Below are 24,543 nucleotides of genomic sequence, written 5' to 3'. Positions count from 1 at the left end.
ATTCACTTAACAATTGTGGTAAGAAAGGTCGTAAAATGAGGCAAAACTCACTTTAAAAAATGTCTCATTTAATAACAGAAATTGAAGTCGTAAATCAAGTTGAGGTCGTAAGCCAAGGACTACCTGTACAGACAGCCCATAATATTTAGCCTGCATTACACAATGGCACAGGCTTAGTGAAAAGTTACACACTAGTACAAAAAGTCTTTGGAGAGCTTCTTAAAAATAAACTTCCTTGAATATTTCATAGAATGACCCTGTATAAAATGAGCAGACCTGACTCTGTAAACCACTTAGAGAGGGCTGTAAAGCATTGTGAAGTGGTATATGAGTCTGAGTGCTGTTGCTATTACTGTATGATGTTGTATTGTGATTGCATGCTTATACCCCCACCTAATATGTGAGACATTAATACCACTTTACAATACCTTGGTAAGGCCACACTTGGAATACTGCATCCAGTTTTGGTCACCATGATGTAAAAAAGAAGTTGAGACTCTAGAAAGAGTGCAGAGAAGAGCAACAAAGATGATTAGGGGATTGGAGGCTAAAGCATATAAGGAAAGGCTGCTGGAATTGGGTATGTCTAGTTTAATGAAGAGAAGGATGAGTGGGGACATGATAGCAGTGTTCCAGTATCTCAGGGGCTGCCACAAAGAAGAGGGAGTCAAGCTATTCTCCAAGGTGCCTGAAGGCAGGACAAGAAGCAACAGATGGAAACTAATCAAGGAGAGAAGCAACCTAGAACTAAGGAGAAACTTCCTGACAGTGAGAACAATTAACCAGTGGAACAACCTGCCTCCAGAAGCAGTGAATGCTCCAACACTGGAAGTTTTTAAGAAGAGACTGGACAGCCATTTGTCTGAAATGGTATGGACTAGATGACCTCCAAGTCCCTTCCAACTTTATTATTATTATTATTATTATTATTATTATTATTGATCATCGCACAGTCAGCCAGATGTTTAGACTGGATTTGGCATTTTGTCTACCTATGGAGTCCTTACCCAGGACCTGGGATAGGCAGATGTGGAGGTTTGATGGTATTGCAGATATCGTCGCAGGATGGAAGCAGTTCCTAGTAAGGCCGCCTTTTGCAATTGACTAATAGCAAATTTGTCAATGCCAATGGTGTTCAAGTGGTGCTCCAGTTGTTTTGGGATTGCACCCCAGGCGCCTATGATGATGATGATGATGATTACATTTACCCTGTACATGGAACAGATTTACCCTGAAAGGTGATCCTCACCCCATTCCAATTCTATCTAATCTCAGGGTGTGCAAAAGGTATGTATGGCTGTAGCATAATTGTTGAAAAAAATGTTTTTTTTGTCAAGTCAAACTAGAAACCACTATCTTCCCCCATCGTCAGAAGTTCACTCTACAAGATTCTGCACTGAGGAAAAAGATACCAATATAAATCTGTATATCCACAATCCTTTTTGAATCCAGCTTACATACCTGTGTATTTCCTCCCTTTAGGACCTGAAAAAGCAGCCAAGGACAATGGGATGTGATTAGATAGCTTTTATTTGGAAAACAGTAACAAACTATTCAAATTATCTAAAATATATATATATAAAGGCAAACAATATGTTGTTAACAGTACATTTTCTTATATGTACTGTAAACAACAGTACATTCTCCAATAGGCAAAGAAGTCTGAATTTATGGTTTTGCTTACTTGCAGTATAAATTCAATTTGGAGGGAAGGCCTGTGTATATTCCCTTGATTGTTTGTTTATGGCTTATCTCTGTTCTGGATCAGCAGGTAAACACCACTTGTCAGAACCGTCTTAAATTATCTCACACAAAGCACTGGCATGCATAAGAAAATGATGTAAACTTGCTTTTAAAAGGCATCTTTGGCTTGTATTAAAACAACTTCAACATGCACAATGTTCTGATTGCTGCATGGAGCACCACAAACAGAGTAGTCATCCTTAACTTTCCCAGAGGCACTGAGTTTTATAAATATGAGCATGATAGTGTAGAATAATCATGTCCAAGGGCCGGTGGTGAACTGTGTAAATTCTCATTCTCTTATCCCCAATCATGAAATTCTGGTTTGCTTTTTTTTTTCTTGTAAGAAATAAGCATTGTTCGTTACCAGGCCCGTTGTCTTTAAAGAAGCTGCCGTGAGTCAAATGAAAAACAGAGTGAGGAAAAGGAGGCCCGAGAAGGGGAACGAAAAGAACGAGACAAAAGTAGAGAAAGAGCTTTTCTAAATGTCACTACCAACTGAAAAGCTATAGTAGGTCAGGTGCAATCATTTTCTTAGGGAGGACTTCCAGCCTCCTAAATAGTAGTGGGTGGAAAAGATACCATCCAGGAACATCGACAGACTGAAAAAGAAGTAATGTAAGGGATAGAGGAGGAGGGAAATGCAGCTGCTTCTTGGAGGAAATGTGGTCAGCCCCCTGCCTGAAATTTATTCTTCATCCAGATATCGGGGAGACCGTCTCTGCCGGCGTTGCAGTTCCTCCACTTGGCGCTCCAAGCTGTGCACTTTAGCCTCCAGCCTTGCACCAGAGCGATAGGATCCACTCAACCAACCCAGCAAGACATAGAGAGTCAGCAAGGCCAATAGAAGTAAAACCTGTACCTGACGGTCAGGCACGGTAAACACAATAAATGCAAAGCAGCCTCCAAAGAGAAGAAACTTGAGGCTCCACATGATGCGGCTCAAGATAGTGAGCAACAGGCTGAACAGCAGTGAGAGCACCCAATAGCTAATCAGGGCAGCCAGGCTCCAGAGCAGCAGTGCCTGAACCTGGTCAGGGCTCAGTTTCAGAAACTGTGTTAATCCATCTCCTGAAACAAAAAAAGAAAATAGCAATATGTTCAGTCCAATGTAGCACTACGGCAGTCTTTCCCACGTGATACCCCAGGTGAATTAAGTCAAATTTTCCGCCAGGATGGTCTACCTCTCCGGTAGTTTAGGAGGAAGTGCTATTGCATGCAGGAAAGAAACATGCTTACTAGCTACTTACACTCAAGTGTTAAGTATTACAGTTCAAACAAATTCCTCCTTTCTTACCTCGTGGTGTAGCTTAATTCCAGTATGCACAGAGCAGCAGGCGGGCATTTTATGGGCATAAATCTTTGTTTGCCTATTAAGCTTTGGGCTGCTTCTTTGACTCATTGTGAACAAGGAGGGTGGGGCGTCCGTTGGCTCCCCTCTCAGCACTGATGCAAACACTCAAGGACATTTCAATCCATGGAATGATTAACCTCATATCTGAACAAGTCTTAAGATTTATATGAGTTCATTTTTGAAATTTATAAGGATTAGGGTACTATCCCATATCTGGCTGACATACAGTAAAAATAATCATACAATATACTTTTAAACTCTGGTAGACAAGCAAACATTGAAAGGCAATCAGACCCACAAGACCAGCTTCTTACTCTAACCAAAAGCCGGGGGAAAAAAAGTCATGTTTTCAGAACTCTTTGGAACAAAGGCAGGGTGGGAGCCACATAACTCTGGGGTGGGTGGGGGGGAACAGTGTAGCAACAAACAATGCACACTTCCTAGGTCTTATCAAATGACACTGCTTTGTGGATGGGATCTTTAGCATGGCAACTCTGTCCAATCATAGAGGCTGGGCAGAGGTCACCAAAGACAGATGGTCTTTAGATAACAAGAACCTATGCCATGGAGGGCTTATAGCACCTTGAATTGTGTCCTGAAGTCTACTGACAATCAGTACAATTCAAGGAGCAAAGGTATTACACAGACTTATAAGTTATGCCCATAATTGATCTGCCACCACATTCTGAACCAGCTGCAATTTTCAAATAATTTCTAAGAGCAACCTCATATAGAGTACATTGTGGTAATTCATATGTGAGGTAATCAAATTGTGAGTGACTGTCTGAAAGGTCTCCTGGTCCAGGTAATGACACAATTGGCACACAGGATGGAATTGTTGAAAGGCTTTCTTAGCCTTGGCTTCTACTTGTTCAACCCACACAATGTTGAGCAGGAGCTGTGAGTCCAACAAGACCCCCAACTTGCATATCAATCCCAAAAGAAAAAGTGTAATCCCATTTAGATTAAAGATAAAACATCCCTTGCCCTGGGGGGGGGGGTTCCAAAAGGCTACAGAAAAAAAAAAGCCTATAGAAGCAGTATGGATTTTACAGCACATATTTGCATGGGAGATAAGATTAAGCTAGTGTTAAGATTAGTGTTAATCATCAAGGACTACAGTTAAAAATTAGTGGTACAGTAAGTACTACCACATCATACCAATTCATGGTTGGAATCTCCTGCATTTAGAAATCAAGACTTTCCTTGGTTTTGCTATTTCTACTTTTAATCTCTTCACGGATGTTGTTATATCTTCTAATAGCTGTTAAGTTTGTTCTGAGATACAGTAATATCTTTATTGGCTTTGACTTGTCAATTTTACTCTTTTGACACTGGTTTCCTCTGTTTTTGGTCTTAGGCAGCTTCTTTACACATTTACCCCTAGCAATTTACTTGATTTCATTCTTTAGTTCCCTATCAGTGAAGTCCAGGACATCAAAGAGATTCCTGGAATTCTTGAAAAGGATTAGCTTTCAGGAACATATCATAGAAACCAGTTGGCTTTGTTCTTCCATTTTAGCTTACTTGAAATTTAAATATGAGCAGTTCAAATCTGTTTCAGTCAGCCTCTGGCCATGTCTTTGCTATTATAACTGAACTCTTTCACCTTTTTGTCTCATAAACATAATCAATTTGATTTCTTTGTGCTGTTCCTCTTTAGCATGTTGAATGGCATGCGACCTGAGGAGCCCATCTCCCAGTGCTATATTATCAATCACATTATATTGTCTAGCCATGTGATTTTCTTGTTAAAAAAAATACAGGAGTGATTTACTATTGCCTTCTCCTGCATACTGTAATATGAAATGATGCCTTTGCTATTGTCATAAAATTTCCATCTGTATTCCCAGCTGAAAGTTCAGGGCAATCCCTAGATAGCACAACAGTCTTGTGAAGGTACAACCTATCTAAGACCAAGGCTAATTGATCTTGTCAGGACTGAGAGTGAGTCTGTTCCTCTCCAGCCAGTTCCAGCCTTCAGAACTCATTCAGGATTTTGATATTATCTCTTGGGCAGCTGGCATGACCACCATGTCTTGGGTGACCCTCCTGGAAGAAAATATTCCTGCTACATTGGCATCCCTCCCAGAAACATCCTGCCACTGCCCCAAAGGGGCTACATAGCAGGACGTGCTATGACAATTACAGCTAACCATAAAAATGCTAATACTGGCCCTTATAGTAATACTTACAATGTAACCTTAAACATTCCATACCTTAAGTTTACCATAATTCCAGTGCAAATAAATACTGTAAACTGAATCTCTAAAAAAATCTCAACTGTAATCTAAATCTAAGGCATAAAACAGTGCTCTCAGACACTATCCTGGCACTAATTTTAACTGAAAGCTTTAATGAACTCAAACTCTAATTTGACTAAAGTCCAGTACTATAAACCTACTCCCATAACAAAATCTCAACCGTTACAAGAGAATAGCAAGCCAATGTTTGTTCTTAACTTCAGATTCTAACTTGTTATGGAGGAACCAATCACAGACCTTAATTCTGATATAATGCTGAATAAATCATGAAGATTGCTGGGTGTACTTTGTTATTTCTGAGATGAGAAAGAGCTAAGATGCATCAAATTATTAGCAATCATGCTCATTTATAATAAACCAAAATTGGCTTTTCTGAGATATACAAATGTCAACAAAGTTACCTTTAATTTCATCGATCTGGGCAGGGTATAGTATTGTTTTTGCAATAGACATATTCATATTTAAATATATTTTTAGATACATTATCAGTTCAGAAAAGACACAAGACTACATCCTGAGCATCCTGTATTTGGAAACTGACTCTGCTAAACCCAGTGGACCTTTCCTACTGGAAAATGCCCCCCCCCCCCACGGACTCAGGACAAAGTGCATTTATGATGAAGGCAAAAAGATGCCAATGTAACATTCTCAGCCATATAACTGGTCAGCAACACATTTTCCAAAAAGAAAAGCATTGAGGATGTCAGTAAGAAAGCCTATAGGGAGGGAAGAAAAAGGCTTTTCTTCCAGATTAGCAGAAAGGTATATAAAAAAATGGCAACCAGAGAAAGGCATGGGATTTACCAGTGGAATGGCTAGGCCACCCCAAAAGCTCCCAAGATAGCTTAAGATTTGGGAATACTTAGTAGCAAACTTAAATGGCTCAACTTGGGTTTCTCTCAAAAAAAAAACTACCCAGGATTGAACTGTTAAAGAAAGGGCTATCAGGAAGATGAATAGTATCTTGTCACCAAGAAAACCACATGGGTATCTTCTGATCGCTAGGAGTTTGGTTTTACCTCTTTGAAGAAACTAATAACTTTCTGAATGAATACTAACAACAATACACATGCTACGGTACATTACTAGTCTAAGATTAATAGGAACCAAACCAGATGGGCTTTTGCTGCAAAAAAAAGCATGCTGATTCCCACTCAGTAGTGATTCAGTTTAGGCACACATTTAATATCACAATCCTTCCTTTGCTTACTTGGAAGACAATTCCACAAAATTGAAAGGGGGACTAAAGTAAGAATAGGACTGTGTCCCCTGATAACTGTTAGATTGCAGCATGCTTAACTTCTTCTGTTAACTTGCATCTCCCCCCCCCCACTATGCCAATAACCTGGTTACTTACCAGCCAATCCAAAGGATGTAAGAAACTGTCCTACAATTCGAGCCACAACAGATAAGGCTGAAGAGATTCCAGAGGAAACTATCCAAAGCAGGTTAGACATATTCTGCAAGGAGACCAAATAAAAAATACATGTCAATCTACCATAAAGGGGATCGCCTGGGCCACATAGCAAATAGTAGGGCTGCAGCTCCCTCCAGTGCTGAAATGAGTTGGGATTAAATCGAGCAGCGATAATAAGGTGCAGATTTAACAGATGACTAAAATTGTAAACCAAATGGAAAGCATAAAAGCACATGTGCTCTGAATGGCAAAAAGAGTTAGGAATCATGCAGAAAACTAAGAGCCTGCTTGACTGATATAGTAGCAGATTTGAAGATACCAGCCACTAAAAGTATCGGAGCCATTGGAGAATGAAATAGAAGTAGGCTGAAATCCAAAGGAAACCTTTCCAGGATAAGACATCTATCCTGCCCAGCATACTTTAAAAAAGTATAAATGGCTTTTACAAAGTTATTGGCGTGGCAATGCTTTCCCCACCAGTTTCATTCTCCCACCATCTATGCAGTGAAAGTGTCTGTGAAAGACGAACGATCACAAGCTTTTATACTCAAAAGGATTTTGCAGAACTGAGACCTTATTCTCACAGAACTCCATCTGCATTGGTTTCTCCCCTGTAAACTCTACTTCATTCTCAACCAAGTGGGGTCAGAAAAGCCAGGCGGTTTTTGTGATACTATTCTAAGGCTATGGGGAAATCCTTTCATGTAATTTATACAAAATACGGTCACCAGCTATGACATTACTTTTGAACTTTGGAATAGCTTACACTGAATTGGGAGCATATGTTTATTTATTTGTTGTTGTTAATTGCGAAGTCGTGTCCGACCCGTCGCGACCCCATGGACAACATTCCTCCAGGTCTTCCTGTCCTCTACCATCTTCTGGAGTCCATTTAAATTCACACCTACTGCTTCAGTGACTCCATCCAGCCATCTCATTCTCTGTCGTCCCCTTCTTCTATTGCCCTCAATCTTTCCCAGCATTAGGCTCTTCTCCAGTGAATCTTTCCTTCTCATTAAGTGGCCAAAGTACTTGAGTTTCAACTTCAGGATCTGGCCTTCTAAAGAGCAGTCGGGGTTGATCTCTTCTAGGACTGACCGGTTTGAGCGCCTTGCAGTCCAAGGGACTCGCAGGAGTCTTCTCCAGCACCACAGTTCAAAGGACTCAATTCTTTTGCGCTCAGCCTTTCTTATGGTCCAACTTTCACAGCCATACATTGCAACTGGGAAAACCATGGCCTGGACTATGCGTACTTTTGTTGGCAGGGTGATGTCTCTGCTTTTTAGAATGCTGTCTAGATTTGCCATAGCTTTCCTCCCCAGGAGCAAGCGTCTTTTAATTTCTTGGCTGCAGTCCCCATCTGAGGTGATCTTGGAGCCCAGAAAAATAAAATCTGTCACTACCTCCATTTCTTCCCCATCTATTTGCCAGGAATTGAGAGGGCCGGATGCCATGATTTTGGTTTTCTTAATGTTGAGTTTCAAGCCAACTTTTGCACTCTCCTTCTTCACCCGCATCAAGAGGCTCTTTAGTTCCTCTTCACTTTCTGCCATTAGGGTGGTATCATCTGCATATCTTAGGTTGTTGATATTTCTCCCGGCAATCTTAATTCCAACTTTTGATTCATCTAGCCCTGCCTTTCTCATGATGTGCTCTGCATATAAGTTAAATAGGCAGGGCGACAGTATACAGCCTTGCCGGACTCCTTTTCCAATTTTGAACCAATCAGTGGTTCCGTGTTCAGTTCTCACTGTTGCTTCTTGACCCGCATATAGGTTTCTCAAGAGACAAATGAGATGGTCTGGTACTCCCATCTCTTTAAGAACTTGCCACAATTTGTTGTGATCCACACAATCAAAGGCTTTTGCATAGTCAATGAAGCAGAAGTAGATGTTTTTCTGGAACTCCCTAGCTTTCTCCATGATCCAGCGTATGTTGGCAATTTGATCTCTAGTTCCTCTGCCTCTTCGAAATCCTGCCTGTACTTCTGGTAGTTCTCGATCCACATACTGCTGGAGTCTAGCTTGTAGGATTTTAAGCATAACTTTACTAGCATGTGAAATGAGTGCAATGGTGCGATAGTTTGAACATTCTTTGGCATTGCCTTTCTTTGGAATTGGAATGTAAACTGACCTTTTCCAATCCTGTGGCCACTGTTGAGTTTTCCAAATTTGCTGGCAAATTGAGTGTAGCACTTTTACTGCATCGTCTTTTAAGATTTTGAATAGCTCAGCTGGAATACTGTCACCTCCACTAGCTTTGTTGTTGCTCAGATTTTCTAAGGCCCATTTCACTTCACATTCTAGGATGTCTGGTTCGAGGTCATGACCATCTCATTGTGGTTATCTGGGATGTTAAGCTCATTCTTGTATAGTTCTTCTGTGTAGTTTTGCCATCTCTTCTTAATCTCTTCTGCCTCTGTTAGGTCTCTGCCATTTTGGTCCTTTATCATGCCCATCTTTGCATGAAACGTTCCCTTCATATCTCCAATTTTCTTGAAGAGATCTCTGGTCCTCCCTATTCTGTTGTTTTCTTCTATTTCTTTGCACTGTTCATTTAAGAAGGCATTCTTATCTCTTCTAGCTACTCTCTGGAATTCTGCATTCAATTGGGTGTATCTTTCTCTTTCTCCTTTGCCTTTCGCTTCCCTTCTTTCCTCAGCTATTTGCAAAGCTTCCTGAGACAGCCATTTTGCTTTCTTGCATTTCTTTTTCTTTGGGATGGTTTTAGTTGCTACCTCTTGTACAATGTTGCGAACTTCCATCCATAGTTCTTCAGGCACTCTGTCTATCAGATCCAGTTCCTTAAATCTATTTGTCACCTCTACTGTATATTCATCAGGAATATGATTTAGTTCATACCTGAGTGGCCTAGTGCTTTTCCCTACTTTTTTCAATTTAAGCCTAAATTTTGCAACGAGAAGCTCATGATCTGAGCCACAGTCAGCTCCTGGTCTTGTTTTTACTGACTGTATAGAGCTTCTCCATCTTTGGCTGCAGAGCACATAGTCAATCTGATTTCTATGTTGACCGTCTGGTGATGTCCATGTGTAGAGCCGTCTCTTGGGTTGTTGGAAAAGAGTGTTTGTTATGACCATCGTATTCTCTTGACAAAATTCTATTAGCCTGTGCCCTGCTTCATTTTGTACTCCAAGGCCAAACTTGCCTGTTATTCCGGTTATCTTTTGGCTTCCTACCTTAGCATTCCAATCCCCCATGATGATAAGGACATCATTTTTTGGTGTTAATTCTATAAGGTGCTGTAGGGCTTCATAGAACCGGTCAATTTCATCCTCTTCAGCACCAGTGGTTGGGGCATAGATTTGGACTACTGTGATATTGAATGGTTTGCCTTGGATTCGAATTGAGATCATTCTGTCATTTTGGGGATTGTATCCCAGTATTGCTTTTCCTATTCTTTTATTGACTATGAAGGCTACTCCATTTCTTCTGAGGGATTCTTGCCCACAGTAGTATACCTGATGGTCATCTGAGTTAAATTCACCCATTCCTGTCCATTTTAGTTCGCTGATTCCTAAGATGTCGATGTTCAGTCTTGTCATCTCTTTTTTGACTACGTCTAGCTTGCCTTGATTCATGGATCTTACATTCCAGGTTCCTATGGAGAAAAAATCTTTACAGCATCGGACTTTCCTTTCACCACCAGATATATCCACAGCTGAGCGTCCTTTCGGCTTTGGCCCAGTCGCTTCATTCTTTCTGGCGCTACTAGTACTAGCCCTCTGCTCTTCCCCAGTAGCATATTGGACACCTTCCGACCTGAGGGGCTCATCTTCCAGCGTCATATCTTTTTCCTTTTAGTACTGTCCATGGGGTTTTCATGGCAAAGATACTGGAGTGGTTTGCCATTTCCTTCTCCAGTGGATCACATTTTGTTTATTTATTTATGAGACTTATATACCGCTTTAAGTGCAAGCACTCTCTAAGCGGTGTACACCAGTAAGCAATGTATATATATATTTACATTGCCCCCAACAATCTGGGTCCTCATTTTACCTACCCCGGAAGGATGGAAGGCTGAGTCAACCTTGAGCCGGTGAGATTTGAACCGCTGACCTGCTGAACACAGTCAGCTAAAGTGGCCTGCAGTACTGCACTCTAACTGCTGCGCCACCTCGGCTGTTGGCATAATCAGGAGTCTGATGTTTGAAAACTTAGCAGAAAATCTGTTCTTTAAAAAACAGAAGTATAAGATTTGGACTTGACGTTCAGAAAATGATTTGTATTACAATCTGAAACTAAACTGTCATTCCTGTGAGGAAGCAAATCAATTTATATTTTCTTTCCATCCATTAGATACTCATTATAATATATTATACTGAATAAGCTGTTTAGAATCCCTTTGAATATAGAAGAAACCAGTTCTAAAATCATCCCAAGAAAACTGTAGGGACTTCTGCAGGCAGTTTCCAGAGCTCAGGACTGACTTTTTTAAAGCGTGTGTACATGCACACCCCCCACCCACAAGATAAAAAGGGTTTTAGGAGTAAGATGGAGAGAGAATATTTTTTCTTCCACATTTCGGGTACACTGCACTCTCAAAATATATCCTACTTAAAGAGCTGATGAACGCTTGTGGAGGAAATATGAGGGAAAAGACTCAAGTAAAATATTTGATGGTGGAGGAGAGGGAAAGAAGAATTGCAGCAGCAGGAGAATGTGATTGTACAATTTAGAATTCATTTATAAACCATAACGTATATTAAAATTGATTATGGTTATATTAACTCTTTGCAAATATAATATTTACTGAGTTGAATATCATTTGCAAATTATTACATATCATCACTTGGGGGGGGGGACATCAAGAATGTTCATAAACTGCAATCAGCTAACCAAAACTGCAGTACAAGACATTTCCTATGTCCTTTTGTGTGTCTGTGTAAAGAAAAGCTGAGCTATTTTAAGCAAAAAAACAACAACAAAAAAACGGGATACAAATCAATCCTGAATAGTGCTCAGGAAATAATATATTGAAATATTTCTTCCTATGAAAAACTGAAAAGACTCAAAAATCAATATGAAGGCTATGGACGTATTATATACTAACTATTGGTAAACAAAGTTTTTGTTTAAACAGCATGACTGAGTGTTCTATCTCTGGATAATTTCCTAGAAAACTATGTAACTATATATTTTCCCAAATTGTATCACTCATGTCATAAGTATGTGACTTATTTTCCACATATATATAAAAATAAGGACAGCGCTGCTGTCATACCTCATTCAGCATCCGAAAGTTCTCTTTACCAATCAAATTCTCCAGTGCCTTCCTTACAGTACCAGTCATTTCAAATAAAAAGTCAGGTTCCACACGCTTCTTTTCCCAAGATGATCTTTGATGGTGTTGGGCACTGGCAAAACAGGTGTTCATGAAAGACAGCAACACAATGATGCTCAAGAATGAGGTAAGCATCATCTTGTGGCAACTCCATAAGTTAAGTTTCCCTCCAATCATCTTTCCGGTGTTTGTCTTCAACTGTCTTTCTGCAAGTATGGTTAAAAAAAAACAGATTAAAATAAAGCATATTTCTCTCCATGTTTGTACCCAGACAGGGTTGTAAGAGGAAAGGCTTTTGAAAATCAGGTCCTACACAGCTTGAGAATTAAAAGTTAATGGTGACACCTTCAACTGGGCACAGTAAGCAATCATTCAGCTTAGATGTCATAGCACTAGACAGCAACCAAGCTGCAACTGTTTACACTAATTGGAACTTCCAGATACTTTTAAATATTAGTTCCCCAGAGTGCTTGTTCAGCCAACATGGTGTAACTACGGCATGGAAAATGTAGGTTATTACTTGATGCTTAGAGAAGACAAAATTGCGTAACTGGTGGTAAATGCAAATGCTGATTGTATTGTCATTTTCTATTGCTTCACAATTATGGCATCTCCCCAGCAAACCCCCCAGATTCTTATTAAAACAATCGAGAATTCAAGGGATGTGAAATTGTTGGTATTTACAATAAAGTCTATGGCTCAGCCTGTGCTCAGAAGCACTCCACACTGTTCCCTTACACAAATTGCTGCTTTGTTTCAAGCCTCAGTAGTCAGAATTTCCAGATTCACCCAGAAAACGAATCATATCTCCCAAGTCTAAAGTCTGCTTCGGAAAAGCTTCCAACTCTACAAATAGAGTTTACCTACTCTAGGCAAACTACCGGATATAGATTTTAAAAAACTACTCCAAATAAAGAGGCAATTCCAAGCCAAATTAATCTTCTATACACTCTTGGTGTCTCTATCATTATAGCCTGTTTCCAGAAACATAAGAACAAATGCATAACCAATCTCAGGACCCGTGTATATAATCCACGCCGCTTCCACCGCCACCTTTATTTTCTAGCAAGCTGAACAAGATCCGATTCTCTTTTTTTAAAGTTCATTTCTCGGCTTAATCACAACCTACAGGAAAGCCACAAAATTTTCCGCAACAGCCGTCGTGAGCAGCGCGTGATAGAAGGTGATCTCCACTCTCTCGTCAGCTCATCTGAAAGCGAGAAGCTGCTTCTTCCCCCCCCCCCCGCAAACTTCAGGTGAGCTGCATTAAAGGAAGATCCCATGCAGGAGAGAATGGCGAGGCGACCCGCAGCTTGGCGACCGGACGCCGCCGCCGAGGAAAGTTGGGTGGATAGTTACCTTGTCCTGAGCTTGAAGAAAAGGAGTGGAATGGCAGCTCCAGCGGTATGGACAAATTTTTTTTTCCTCTCCCTCGGGAGAAATTCAAAAAATAGCTCCGGCCTCCAAGTCCAACTACTTTCTGGGAAATGCAGTCCAAGCAGCGTCGGAAGACGGTTTAAAACTTTAAATCCTAGTCAGGAGCATGCTCAGAATTGTACTCCTGTAATTATTTATTTTGGAAGATATAATACACGGAATCTCTTTTAAGCTTATCTGCGGGGGTTCGCTCTTCCCACGGAGGGCCTTCCCTTCAGAAATAAGACCCGCGCCTTCCCTGTCTTTATGGAAAGCCTGTGAAAACTTGCCCCAAGGGCGGGTAGCGGGAGTGGCCAGAGATCCATAGGTTGTGATTATTGAATCTGGTATATGATGGTTCCTTTTATTATTATTTGTATTTGATTGCGATGATTATGTGTACTGCATAGTGCATGGTATCGGAATAATTGAAGTGGCATAAGGCATCTGCTTAGTAAATGAAAAAGAGCAACATAAAAATAAATTATCTGTGCATTCTTGTTATGCGCTCATAACACTGGAATGCTTCCAAACGTTTCTATGGCAGCGATGAAAGTTGAAAATGGTCAGCCTCCGAAATGTTCTTGTCGCCTAAATCTTCAACTATTTATGGCAATTTCTGCCTCCGAATTGGGCATGCTATCGACGTTTTTGGTCTATCGCCAACAATCAGTTTCGAACACAGCGAAGGGCTGATTCCAGTCTTTCGAAGTCATCTAAAGGTCATATGAAAAGTAATGTGGTTACTTTTGCTGTTACTTTTCCTGCTGACTTGATACATGACTAGATAGGTACGTGAATTTTTATTTATTGATTTTGAGACCCGCGTTATGCCGAACGTTATGCATGACGGGAATGGTAGTTTTTTCCGGGTCCTCTGGATCCGGAAGTAGATTGTTTTCGCCGGAGGGTTAGGTCACGCGGCGCGGGTTGATCCTCTAACGGGACCTGAGAAAGAGAAAGAGGAGAAATTCCATTTCCGGCCTGCGCTGGAGGTTCGCGCGCTATTCGTGGCCTGCAGTGTGGTGGCGTTTTAAAAAAAAGCTGAGGCGGATTCCCGGAAGGCGAATCTTCCTCCTTGGCCTCGTGGCCCCCGAAGCAGCCATAAGGATTAAACTGAGGATTGTAATATTACAACATCCACGGGGGGATTATACTGCGCGCCATGTCTCTCATATGCTCCAGTGAGTGACCCGCTTTCTCTTTGGCTCCTGTTCTTCCTTCCCGCACAGCTGCGGCCTCGCACGGAGGGGGAAGGCTCGAGAGAGAGAGAGAGAGAGAGAGAGAGAGAGAGAGAGAGAGAGGCAGGCTCCCCTTTTAGCAGTAGCAGCAACTTTGGTGGTTAACTATGACAGTTTCCGAGTATTGCTCTGCCTGAGGGCTTGTAACGTTCACAGTCAATGGGATCGTATGGTCAATGTTGTAAACTGCAGGTAGACCTAGGTATGAGCTGAGAGGTTGTCACAGGACAGGAAAAGAAAGCCAAGACCTTTTTCTCTCCCCCCCCCTCCAGAAGACGGGACACCAAAGAACGGATTCAGTATTCCGTTTCAGTGTTGGGGGGGGGGGGACCCTTCTTCACAGTTTGGTACCTGGTCTCTGAACAGTTCCTAGATGAAGATGAGGCTTGCATGTCTCAATTATAACTCTTAGGGAGTTTTTTTTTTTTTAAATTGATGGCAGAAACTGAATTCGGTTATAATGAACTGTACAAATACTTAATCCATATAGAAGTGGAAGAGGCTATTGAAGCTATCAAGGCCAAACATCTGCTCAGTGCAGGAATGTTATATTCACATTTTTGAACCATCATCTCCCTCACAGAGAATGCAAATTAATCATCAATTCCAAATTACAATCCAGCCCTTGCTAGTATAAATCCAGTGAAGGGGAGCCAGTACCTCTCTAAATAATTAGTTCCTGTATTCATCTGTTCAGCTAGAATCCACCTTTCTGCAATTTAAGATCATTATTCCTTGTCCTGCATTTTGGAATGATGGGCATCAGTTCTTGACCTGTATTATTTAAACCAATTATTTCCCCCCCCCCCTCAAAGCTAAACATATCCAATTCCTTCAGTGTCTCATAAGCATTTCTGGCCCTCTGATTTCCTTGTTGTCCTCTACCTGTGCCATTACTTTGAATCTTTTGTTTTTGGGGTCCACAAATGGACACAATATTTTAGAGCTACCTGAATCAGAATGTAACAACCTAATTTGAAACTACCATCAAAACAGATTAAACTTACATTCAGGTTTTTGGCAACTATGTGATTTTTCATTGCTCATATTTAGCTTAGATTAACACAGGTCTTTTTCACGAATACTGCTATCAACTTTTCATTTTCTTTTCAGTGAAGATATTTTCAGATGAAAGACATTTAATCTCTTATTTTTATTTTTTTCTCTATCTTGTTTCTAAATTTTCCTACCAATTACATTCTCAGTTTGACTACATTTATAATAGCATAAATTACAGATTGTGATGTGGGGATACATGGCATTTCCATCTTAAGACCTTAAGAAATGCCTTGCATCTGATTTGCATGAATAACATTTCCAACAGTAGTTTTTTTTTAGATCTTATTAAATCAATGATTTGTTATCTTCTTTTGGGACTTGATATTCTAACTGAATATTAATTGTTTGTAACCATCTTGTGAGTTTCCATATATTGGGAAGTCTTGCTGTTATTTCTGTATATTTTTAAACCCAAAGGCAGTTTAACAGTTTACAGAAGATGTTTCTTTTAGTGATTTTTTTCCTCTACCGCCACCTTTTTTCTTGCAGTTTCTAATGAGGTACCAGAGCATCCCTGTCTGTCTCCGGTCTCAAATCATGTTTATGAGCGAAGACTGATTGAAAAGTATATTGCAGAGAATGGGACTGATCCAGTAAATAACCAGCCACTGTCTGAGGAACAGCTGCTAGATATCAAAGGTAAGGAAGATCAGGAGAATTACTTTGTTGAATACAGAGTACCTACTCTGACTGATCTCTTACAACCTTGTATGAAAGTCTTGAAAATATTTGTTAGTTTATTGTAAGATGTGAAATGATTCCAAAATATCAGGGCCAGGTTTAAGGAGAAGATTGTTCAACAGACCCATTTACAACAATATTTCAAAAAAGTGCTATATGTATACATCTCATTTATTTATTAAATTATATGCTGCCCATCTCCCTAACCAAAGCAACTCTTGACTAAAATGTATATCTGGCACTTCTTCCTAATCAAAAATACCACCTCTGTTTACATCCACATTTTCTCACTTTGCACTTTGTCCATTGTTTCTATGTTGCTCTTTCCATCCGATTTACTTGAACATCTGTCTCCAACTATAATTATATCAATGTCTGTGGTCAGGTTTTTTCAGCTCCTTTGGTTTTAAAATAGCAAGGCATGAATATAGCAGCTTTGCTTTTCCAATGCCATCCATAGTCTTCAATCCTACTCCCAGCTGGATCACACTGGAGGAAACCCCACAGCAATAGGCAAAAAATAATTCACTAAAATTAAAGTTGACAGAACTGTCCTAGCCACAGTTTAAAGACTTGTGAGGGTAAATATTGGGGTTCTCTAGAATTAATGCGTGTATATATTTCATTCACAGTTGCCCACCCAATTCGGCCTAAGCCTCCTTCTGCTACCAGTATTCCAGCTATCCTGAAGGCCCTACAAGATGAATGGGTATATATATATATTTTCATACAGTAATCCAGAATTCATATTTTATCGTGAGCAAGTAAGTTCTGCCACTCGTGTAACATCCAGAATCAGATTTTGTGCTCATAGAACAAGGGATTAGTAAAAAAAAAAAAAATCAATAGGTTGATTTCAGATGTTATGAAAGCTATCCATTTTCACTTTGCTTTTCCTGTTCACAAGAGTGGAAAAACCAAGGCAGAAATTAATGGGCTGCGTGTGCTGGCATGCTGTGTGTTCGCAGTTATTGACTAAGTCAGCATGTCCAGATATCGTCCCATACAATATTAATGTGTGAAATTGCTTCCTTCAGGATGCCGTCATGCTACACAGTTTCACTTTGCGCCAGCAGCTTCAGACTACACGCCAGGAACTTTCTCATGCACTCTACCAGCATGATGCTGCCTGCCGTGTCATTGCTCGTCTCACCAAAGAGGTGACTGCTGCAAGAGAAGGTACAGCACAGAATATTTATTTTTATTTTTTTAATGGTGTCCAAGAAAACACCCCATTATGCCAACTGTGTTAAACCTGCCAAATCATCTCTTTCTTCCCAGCTTTGGCAACTCTGAAACCCCAGGCCGGCCTCATTGTTCCCCAAGCTATACCCTCTTCACAACCAAATCCTATGGTACGTTCCACGTAATTTCGTAATTCTCTTCATGCTGTGTTTTCTTTCTCTGAACTGAAATGCTTTATTTGCTCTTTTTCCAGGGTGCCGGTGAACCAATGGATCTAGGAGAGTTGGCAGGAATGACCCCAGAGATTATCCAGAAAGTAAGAAATGTTTTGGGCTCAGGACTACAGATAAACAGTTATAATACTTTGACCTGAGTGTTAAATACATAGAAATGATTGTGCCATTTCTGTAGCAGGAATGTGCAAAAAGGTTTCCTTTGAATCAGTCTGAATATGCAACTTTGCAAAACACCTAACTTCAAGCATGAAATTGCCTGTTTCAGGGATTTTACAAAAGTTTGAAAATGTTTGAAGTGGTTCATTTCATTCTCAAGGGGTGATTTTATGCGTGAAACACACACTTTTAGCCTATCCTATATCACTGTGCCTTCAATTTTATATTAAAACTGCTATGTCTAATGTTATCTCCAGCCTCTTTGTACACGATTATGGCATAGTTTTTCTAATTTTCCTAATGTTTTTCTATCTTGCAGCTTCAAGACAAAGCCACAGTGCTGACTACAGAGCGGAAAAAGGCAAGTGCCCCTTTTTAGTAAACTTGGCTGTGGAATCGGTTGATTCTGGGATATGCATAAAAATTCTCTTAGCAGAATAACTGCTAAGAGAGTTCCAATTGCTTGTCCTAGGTAGTTTGTGTTCTTGGTAAGTGAGTTTTCTTTTCTTCTTTTGACAGAGAGGGAAGACTGTGCCAGAGGAGCTGGTGAAACCAGAAGAACTTAATAGATACCGGCAGGTGGCTTCACACGTGGTAAATACATGATCAATTGAGAAGATTGTCCTAAGAGTCCCGAAAATTGCTAAAAATTTTTAACACTGCTGGTGAATTTCCTCTTTGGTGTCTGATGGGAACACATTTAAATTAATGATAGTTCTCTACAATTTTAGATATTGCTGTGGTTCTGGAATGTCTGAGAGATTATATATACTTGGGCCTTTCAAAAATACAGAATTTCTAATATGTACCTGCTACCTCTGCATCGTCATTTTCACAGTAGATTTTGGTCTTTACTACCAAAATCCAACATCTAACAGCAAACAAAACTATGGACTAAACACACACTAACACACACTCCACACACACCTTTTGTAAAAGCTTCCTCCTATGTTGCTTGCTGGTCAGTGAATAAAATGAGAAGGCTTGGAATGCTAATTGCAATACTTTTGTGTTTTTAAACAGGGATTGCACAGTGCCAGTATCCCTGGCATCCTTGCTCTTGACCTGTGTCCTTCTGACACCAACAAGATCCTAACAGGTATGTTAAGACTTCTGCTTCCTTTTCCCCCCCAGAGTGCTGTTTATTGCTCCCTGTTTATATTTGAAAGGATAGTAGCTTACAAGTCATTTTCGTGTTGCTGAAGTCTATTTCCATGAAACACTAGTAGTAATGTTACTGCAATATTACGCCAGTAATATGTGTTTTAAATCAACCACTGAAGAACGCTTTCTGTTAATAGATTCTGCTGCTGAGCTGCTCTGGTTTCTTAGTTTTGTCTTGTTCGCAGGTGGTGCTGATAAAAATGTTGTTGTCTTTGACAAGAGCTCAGAACAGATCCTGGCCACCCTGAAAGGTCACACAAAGAAGGTCACCAGCGTCGTGTTCCACCCATCCCAGGTAAGAGCTCTAGATTTTCTGCAGGATTTTTCTGTGAGAAAATCTCAGACTGATTATATTTATACAACCATAAGCAAGGTTTCTGTTCTGTCCCAGCCTATGTGAGTCCTTGTTAAGCTCATAAGGAGAAACCCCTCTTCCAACAAGCAGGCTGGAATCGCAGGAAAAAAACCAATCCTCTTTTATTATTTACAGACCTGTGTAAATGTCCAAGACAAACAAAACACAGTTCACTGAAACTTGATTCCTTAACACAAACGGTTGCTTTCAGCAACCAGCACCTCCCACACCTTCCCTTTTATTATGCAGCCAAGGCGTGGCTTCCCAATGCCTTCTCCTTTGCCTTTGGAGCCACCCCATTGCATTCCTCTGTCCAACTCTCTTTGTTTGCCTTTACGTGCATCCTGGATATCTTCCAGCTGTGTGTCATCACTGTCTATCTCAGCCTCCCAGCACAGCTGTAACTCAGCCTGAGCGTGAGTAGAGGGGCTCCTCATCAGACTGTAAGTCTGGAAGCTCCTCAGAGCCTTCCTCTGACTCTGATGTCACTCCAGGCCCCTCCTCCTTCTCCTCCTCTGATTCCTCTGATTCAGCTGCTGGGTCCATTGGCTGGCGAGGAATCACAACAGTTTCAAGGTTTTGTTATACATTAATTGAAGGAGTCGGGTTTACACGTGGTCTTACAGAATTGGTATTTGAGGCAATGACGTCTCTTTGCCCTCCAGGAACTGGTGTTCTCAGCATCTCCAGATGCCACTATCCGGATTTGGTCAGTCTCTGGCGCTTCCTGTGTACAGGTTGTACGAGCCCACGAAAGTGCTGTCACAGGGCTTAGTCTCCATGCAACTGGCGATTATCTTCTGAGCTCTTCTGATGACCAGGTGAGAGTGAATCCAGAATATCTTCAACATAACAATAATGAAAGTCACAATCTTCTGGCGCCAGCTGCTTATACAAAATCTCAAACCTTTGCTTTTTATAGTATTGGGCTTTCTCTGACATCCAGACTGGCCGTGTTCTCACCAAGGTCACAGATGAAACCTCTGGCTGTGGTATGGATTTTGCACTTAAAATCTAAATTTAGCACTCTGTGAGAGTTGCTGGAGTGAGTGTAGTCTCAATGTGTTTGGCATCTGTGTAGGAATAACCTGGTTGGAGCTCCCTCACTTACGCGGTGATCCAATATTCTTTTCCTGCAGCTCTCACCTGTGCTCAGTTCCACCCTGATGGGCTTATTTTTGGGACAGGAACAATGGACTCCCAGATTAAGATCTGGGACCTAAAGGTAAGAATTGGCTTGTATTATGACAATGTTGGAAAATTTTACTTTGCAAGACTGATTATTAAGGATTTGTTGACACTGACCATGCATATTGTAAAATATCCTTATCTTTTTAGAGCTTTGAATGACAAATGCTCTAAAGCTATTAACTAGAGCTTGGAGATTTAAAATAACCCAGAAGTCTAGTAATACACCCTACATAGTTTTATTTGTTGCTTATCTGCTGTATTATCTGGTTTTAAATTCATAAGATTATCTGTTGCTTTAAGTTCAGCATTATATTTTATCTCGAGTACTTTATGCTTTAAAGCCTTGCAATGCATACTTTTGGGAACACATAATTAATGTTAATGAATTGAAATATGAACTCAGAAATATCACTACTATTTCGATTGTCAATTAATGCTTTTGTTCATAAGTAGATATGGCCTTGTTATATACCATTGTTTAGAAAGTTTTCATGCTGAAACTATAAGAACGTGGAACTCGGCTTCTTCCTAGTTGCAGGACAAGAATGAGGGTGATGTCAAATATTCCTCTTTCCTAGAAGAGTAGATTCAAAGAAGGGGATAACTTGAAATAAACCCACTCTTCATGTGTTATAATCACCATTCTTCTGAATCAAAAGATAGTTGAAACAATTATGTTTATATTTTTATTGATGGATTCAATACAAAGATTTAAGGTATCTACATGATTGTGTAAACTAGTGTCTTGAGAAAATCATTAGAGAGGTGACATAACAGTTTTTTTTAGTTATCACTATGTTGTATCACCTAAAGCAAATGGAAGCACTTTTGCGACGCACTAAAGATTAATTTTATTTTCTTTCAGTTTTTTAATCTCTTGAAATCTGATCTATCTATCTGAAGTATGTATACTTCTAGGTATTGCTGTTAATGTCACGTTGAGCTCAAAACATTATACAGGAATATTATTGAAAGGACAGTGATCTCAAAGGCAGGGGAGAGACATGAGTTGTATTTCTTTGGAGGGTAGAACATCACTCTACTAGCACTAATTACTTGCCTTCCTCAGGAACGGACTAATGTCGCAAACTTCCCTGGACACTCTGGTCCCATTACTAGCATTGCCTTCTCCGAGAATGGCTACTACTTGGCCACTGCTGCTGATGACTCCTCAGTCAAACTCTGGGATCTCCGCAAGCTGAAGAATTTCAAGACGCTGCAGCTGGATAATAACTTTGAGGTTTGTCTAGTTGTATTTTGTTTGTCAGCTGTACATTTTTGAGCCCTCTGTATTTTAATATAGCCATTGAAATCTCCTCTGACAGAATTCATCTAGCTGCTTTTAAAGATTCTAGGTGGCTTACGTTATAGTACAATGGTTCTCAACCTTTTTAATGCCGCGACCCCCAACCGGTCATAAGTTAAGGACTACTCAGCCAGTCGTAAGTCAAGGACTACTCAACTGGTACAGCACCGTTTGCAGAATGGGACTTTTGGCGGGCTCAGCAGGGCAGAGACAGCCTGGACAATTCCTATTGGCTTTTCAAAGCCAATAGAATTAGACTCTATTCAAGCGAGTCTATTCTATTGGCTTTCAAAAGCCAATAGAATAAAAGGGAGTGGCACAGCTAAGGAAAAGGGGGGGAAAAAATGGTGGACTGCGTTGTTTGGCGACCCCCGTGAAATGGTCGTTCGACCCCAAATGGGGTCCCGACACACAGGTTGAGAACCACTGTTATAGTATAATACAAAACAATCCAAACCGTAACAGATAGTCAGTAGTTCCCAAATAATCACTGGCTACGTTCATTTGTGACATAGACTAACATTTATTCCAGGAAGACTCTGCAGAAGAGCAGTATTTCCTGATAGGGAAGGCACCATTCCTGGCATTGGGAGGCAAACTCAGAATGTAGGATTTGTGGCAGAAACGGTTGTTTCATGGATCCCATTTCCCTTAACGTGGGGATTTATGGCATATTTGTATTGGCTGGGTTGATTTAGTCAAAGTAGATGGTTTCGGAGATGTCCTAGAGCAGAGGCACCCAACCTTTTAGGCACCACGGACCGGTTCTGTGGAGAAAGATTTTTCCGCAGACCAGAGGGGGCGTGGTTTTGTGTGCTGCCTGCCTCCCATGGATGGGGCTTCGCTCATTTGCACGGCCCGGTTGTTGGCATGCCGTGGCCTGTTGCCAGCCTACAGACGGGGTTGGACACCACTGTCCTAGAGCATGTGAACATACAATGGTTTGCTTCTAGAAACTTATTTTCTGTGCCTTTCCTCTTTAGGTGAAGTCTCTCATCTTTGATCAGAGTGGTACCTATCTGGCCCTGGGTGGTACTGATGTCCAAGTGTTCATCTGTAAACAATGGACAGAAGTTCTTCATTTCACAGGTATGAGATTGTTGGCTTTTGTATCACTCTCCAGAGATACTATACAATACTGTCTTTTGTACTGGTGGTTAACATCAGCACTTTGGTTATATCTGCTCCCTTCTGTTTCTTTGAAGTGGTAATCATAGAGTGAAAAATATCTCGTCTGACTCTCCTGTCTTTTTTCTACAGAGCATAGTGGGCTGACAACAGGAGTAGCCTTCGGGCACCATGCTAAGTTCCTCGCTTCCACAGGCATGGACAGAAGCCTGAAGTTCTACAGCCTGTAGCTTCTGTTTCTAGGATGCAAAGCATCTGGATCCTATTCTTTGCTGTAATGAAAAACTATGGGATAAGCATGGGGTGTTGGACTGATGGAACATCATGTACATTATAGCTGCTGATGTCAGTTTTCTGTAGCATGGAAAATTGCCCACAGTTTTAAACATACTTGTTTTCCTCTGTGTTTGTTTTTCATGTAGATCTGTAACTATAACAATACTTAGTCAAAACCCATGCACTGCTGACTCTCTAGTAAGGATAGTGGCAGAGATGAGGATGAAGAAAGGGTTGGGGAGATGTGCAGTTTTTTGTATGCTGCTCTCTAGTTTCATTAAAAAACAATATTCAACTGTAACAATGTGCTTTTGGGTGGTATCTTACATTTCAAACATTTGTATATTGAACTACATTTTGCCAACACACACAGGTTGGCTCTATTACAAATGTTTATACATAACAGCTTTTGAATTTCTCACAGCATGAGAAGGTATCACAGTGCAGCAATTTTGATGATGAATTCCTTAAAGATAGTATTCAATTTATAGGCACATTCTGAAGGCAGAATATTCTGGTAGCCAGTCATTAAAATGGAATGTTTGAAATACAGCCTGAAATAGGGAGCATGCACACTGCTTTGAAATGTGAAATCTGCTACTTGTTTTATTACAATAGACAGTAGTATGCTATGTGGACCAGGACCTGATTTGCACAAGGTGCCTTTCTGTGTCTAGATATCAGTGTGGTTTTGAGCAGCTCTTTTCTCTGGGCCTCTTATTTCCAAATACTTTCATTTTAGTTTCATTTCTTTCGTAAATATATAAACATGTACATTTTATTTATTGTTCTAAGCATCACTTGGTTATATTGGGCTAAAACAAAGGCCACAAAGTAGTTAACCATGTTTTAATCTAACATTTTAGGCAAAGCCATCTTCTGTGGTTAGTTTATGGATAATTGGGTTAGGCCAGAAGATTGAAATAACTCAACAAACTGGTTAAATTAATCCTAGAAAGTGTGTTATATTACCACAGCCCCAGCACACTGTTTTCTTCAAAACATACTTTCAGGATTTTCCTGAGAACTTGCACACAGGAACTGTCATAGGACATTAAAACATCTAGTAC

At 40.4% G+C, this 24,543-nt stretch overlaps 2 protein-coding genes across 3 annotated transcripts; one reads left to right on the top strand and one right to left on the bottom strand.

Annotated features, from left to right (window-relative positions):
• Positions 1-1,512: 1,512 nt before the first annotated feature.
• Positions 1,513-13,981, bottom strand: TMEM109 (transmembrane protein 109). Its single transcript, XM_039344253.1, has 4 exons — positions 13,439-13,981; positions 12,020-12,285; positions 6,719-6,821; positions 1,513-2,814 (listed from the first exon to the last, which is right to left on the bottom strand). Exons 2-4 carry the CDS (start codon positions 12,254-12,256, stop codon positions 2,432-2,434), a joined length of 723 nt encoding a protein of 240 aa, XP_039200187.1. The 5' UTR covers positions 12,257-12,285; positions 13,439-13,981; the 3' UTR covers positions 1,513-2,431.
• Positions 13,343-23,777, top strand: LOC120308324 (pre-mRNA-processing factor 19). Of its 2 annotated transcripts, none has more exons than XM_039344251.1 (16): positions 13,343-13,483; positions 16,285-16,434; positions 17,109-17,185; positions 17,514-17,655; positions 17,758-17,831; positions 17,915-17,977; positions 18,373-18,414; positions 18,573-18,647; positions 19,077-19,152; positions 19,403-19,512; positions 20,238-20,393; positions 20,495-20,564; positions 20,712-20,797; positions 21,833-22,003; positions 23,053-23,158; positions 23,330-23,777. In XM_039344251.1, the coding sequence occupies exons 4-16, from the start codon at positions 17,523-17,525 to the stop codon at positions 23,425-23,427; spliced, it is 1,260 nt and encodes a 419-aa protein (XP_039200185.1). In that variant the 5' UTR covers positions 13,343-13,483; positions 16,285-16,434; positions 17,109-17,185; positions 17,514-17,522; the 3' UTR covers positions 23,428-23,777. The 2 variants fall into 2 exon arrangements, with proteins under 2 accessions (XP_039200185.1, XP_039200184.1); XM_039344250.1 differs by lacking the exon at positions 13,343-13,483 and adding an exon at positions 14,448-14,679.
• The last annotated feature ends 766 nt before the right edge of the window (positions 23,778-24,543 follow it).

Source organism: Crotalus tigris, unplaced genomic scaffold, assembly GCF_016545835.1.
Source record: "Crotalus tigris isolate CLP2741 ecotype Arizona unplaced genomic scaffold, ASM1654583v1 scf7180000017899.1852299, whole genome shotgun sequence".
Lineage (NCBI taxonomy): Eukaryota > Metazoa > Chordata > Lepidosauria > Squamata > Viperidae > Crotalus > Crotalus tigris.
Note: the sequence above shows the minus strand (reverse complement) of the source record. Positions and strands in the feature narration are given on the sequence as shown.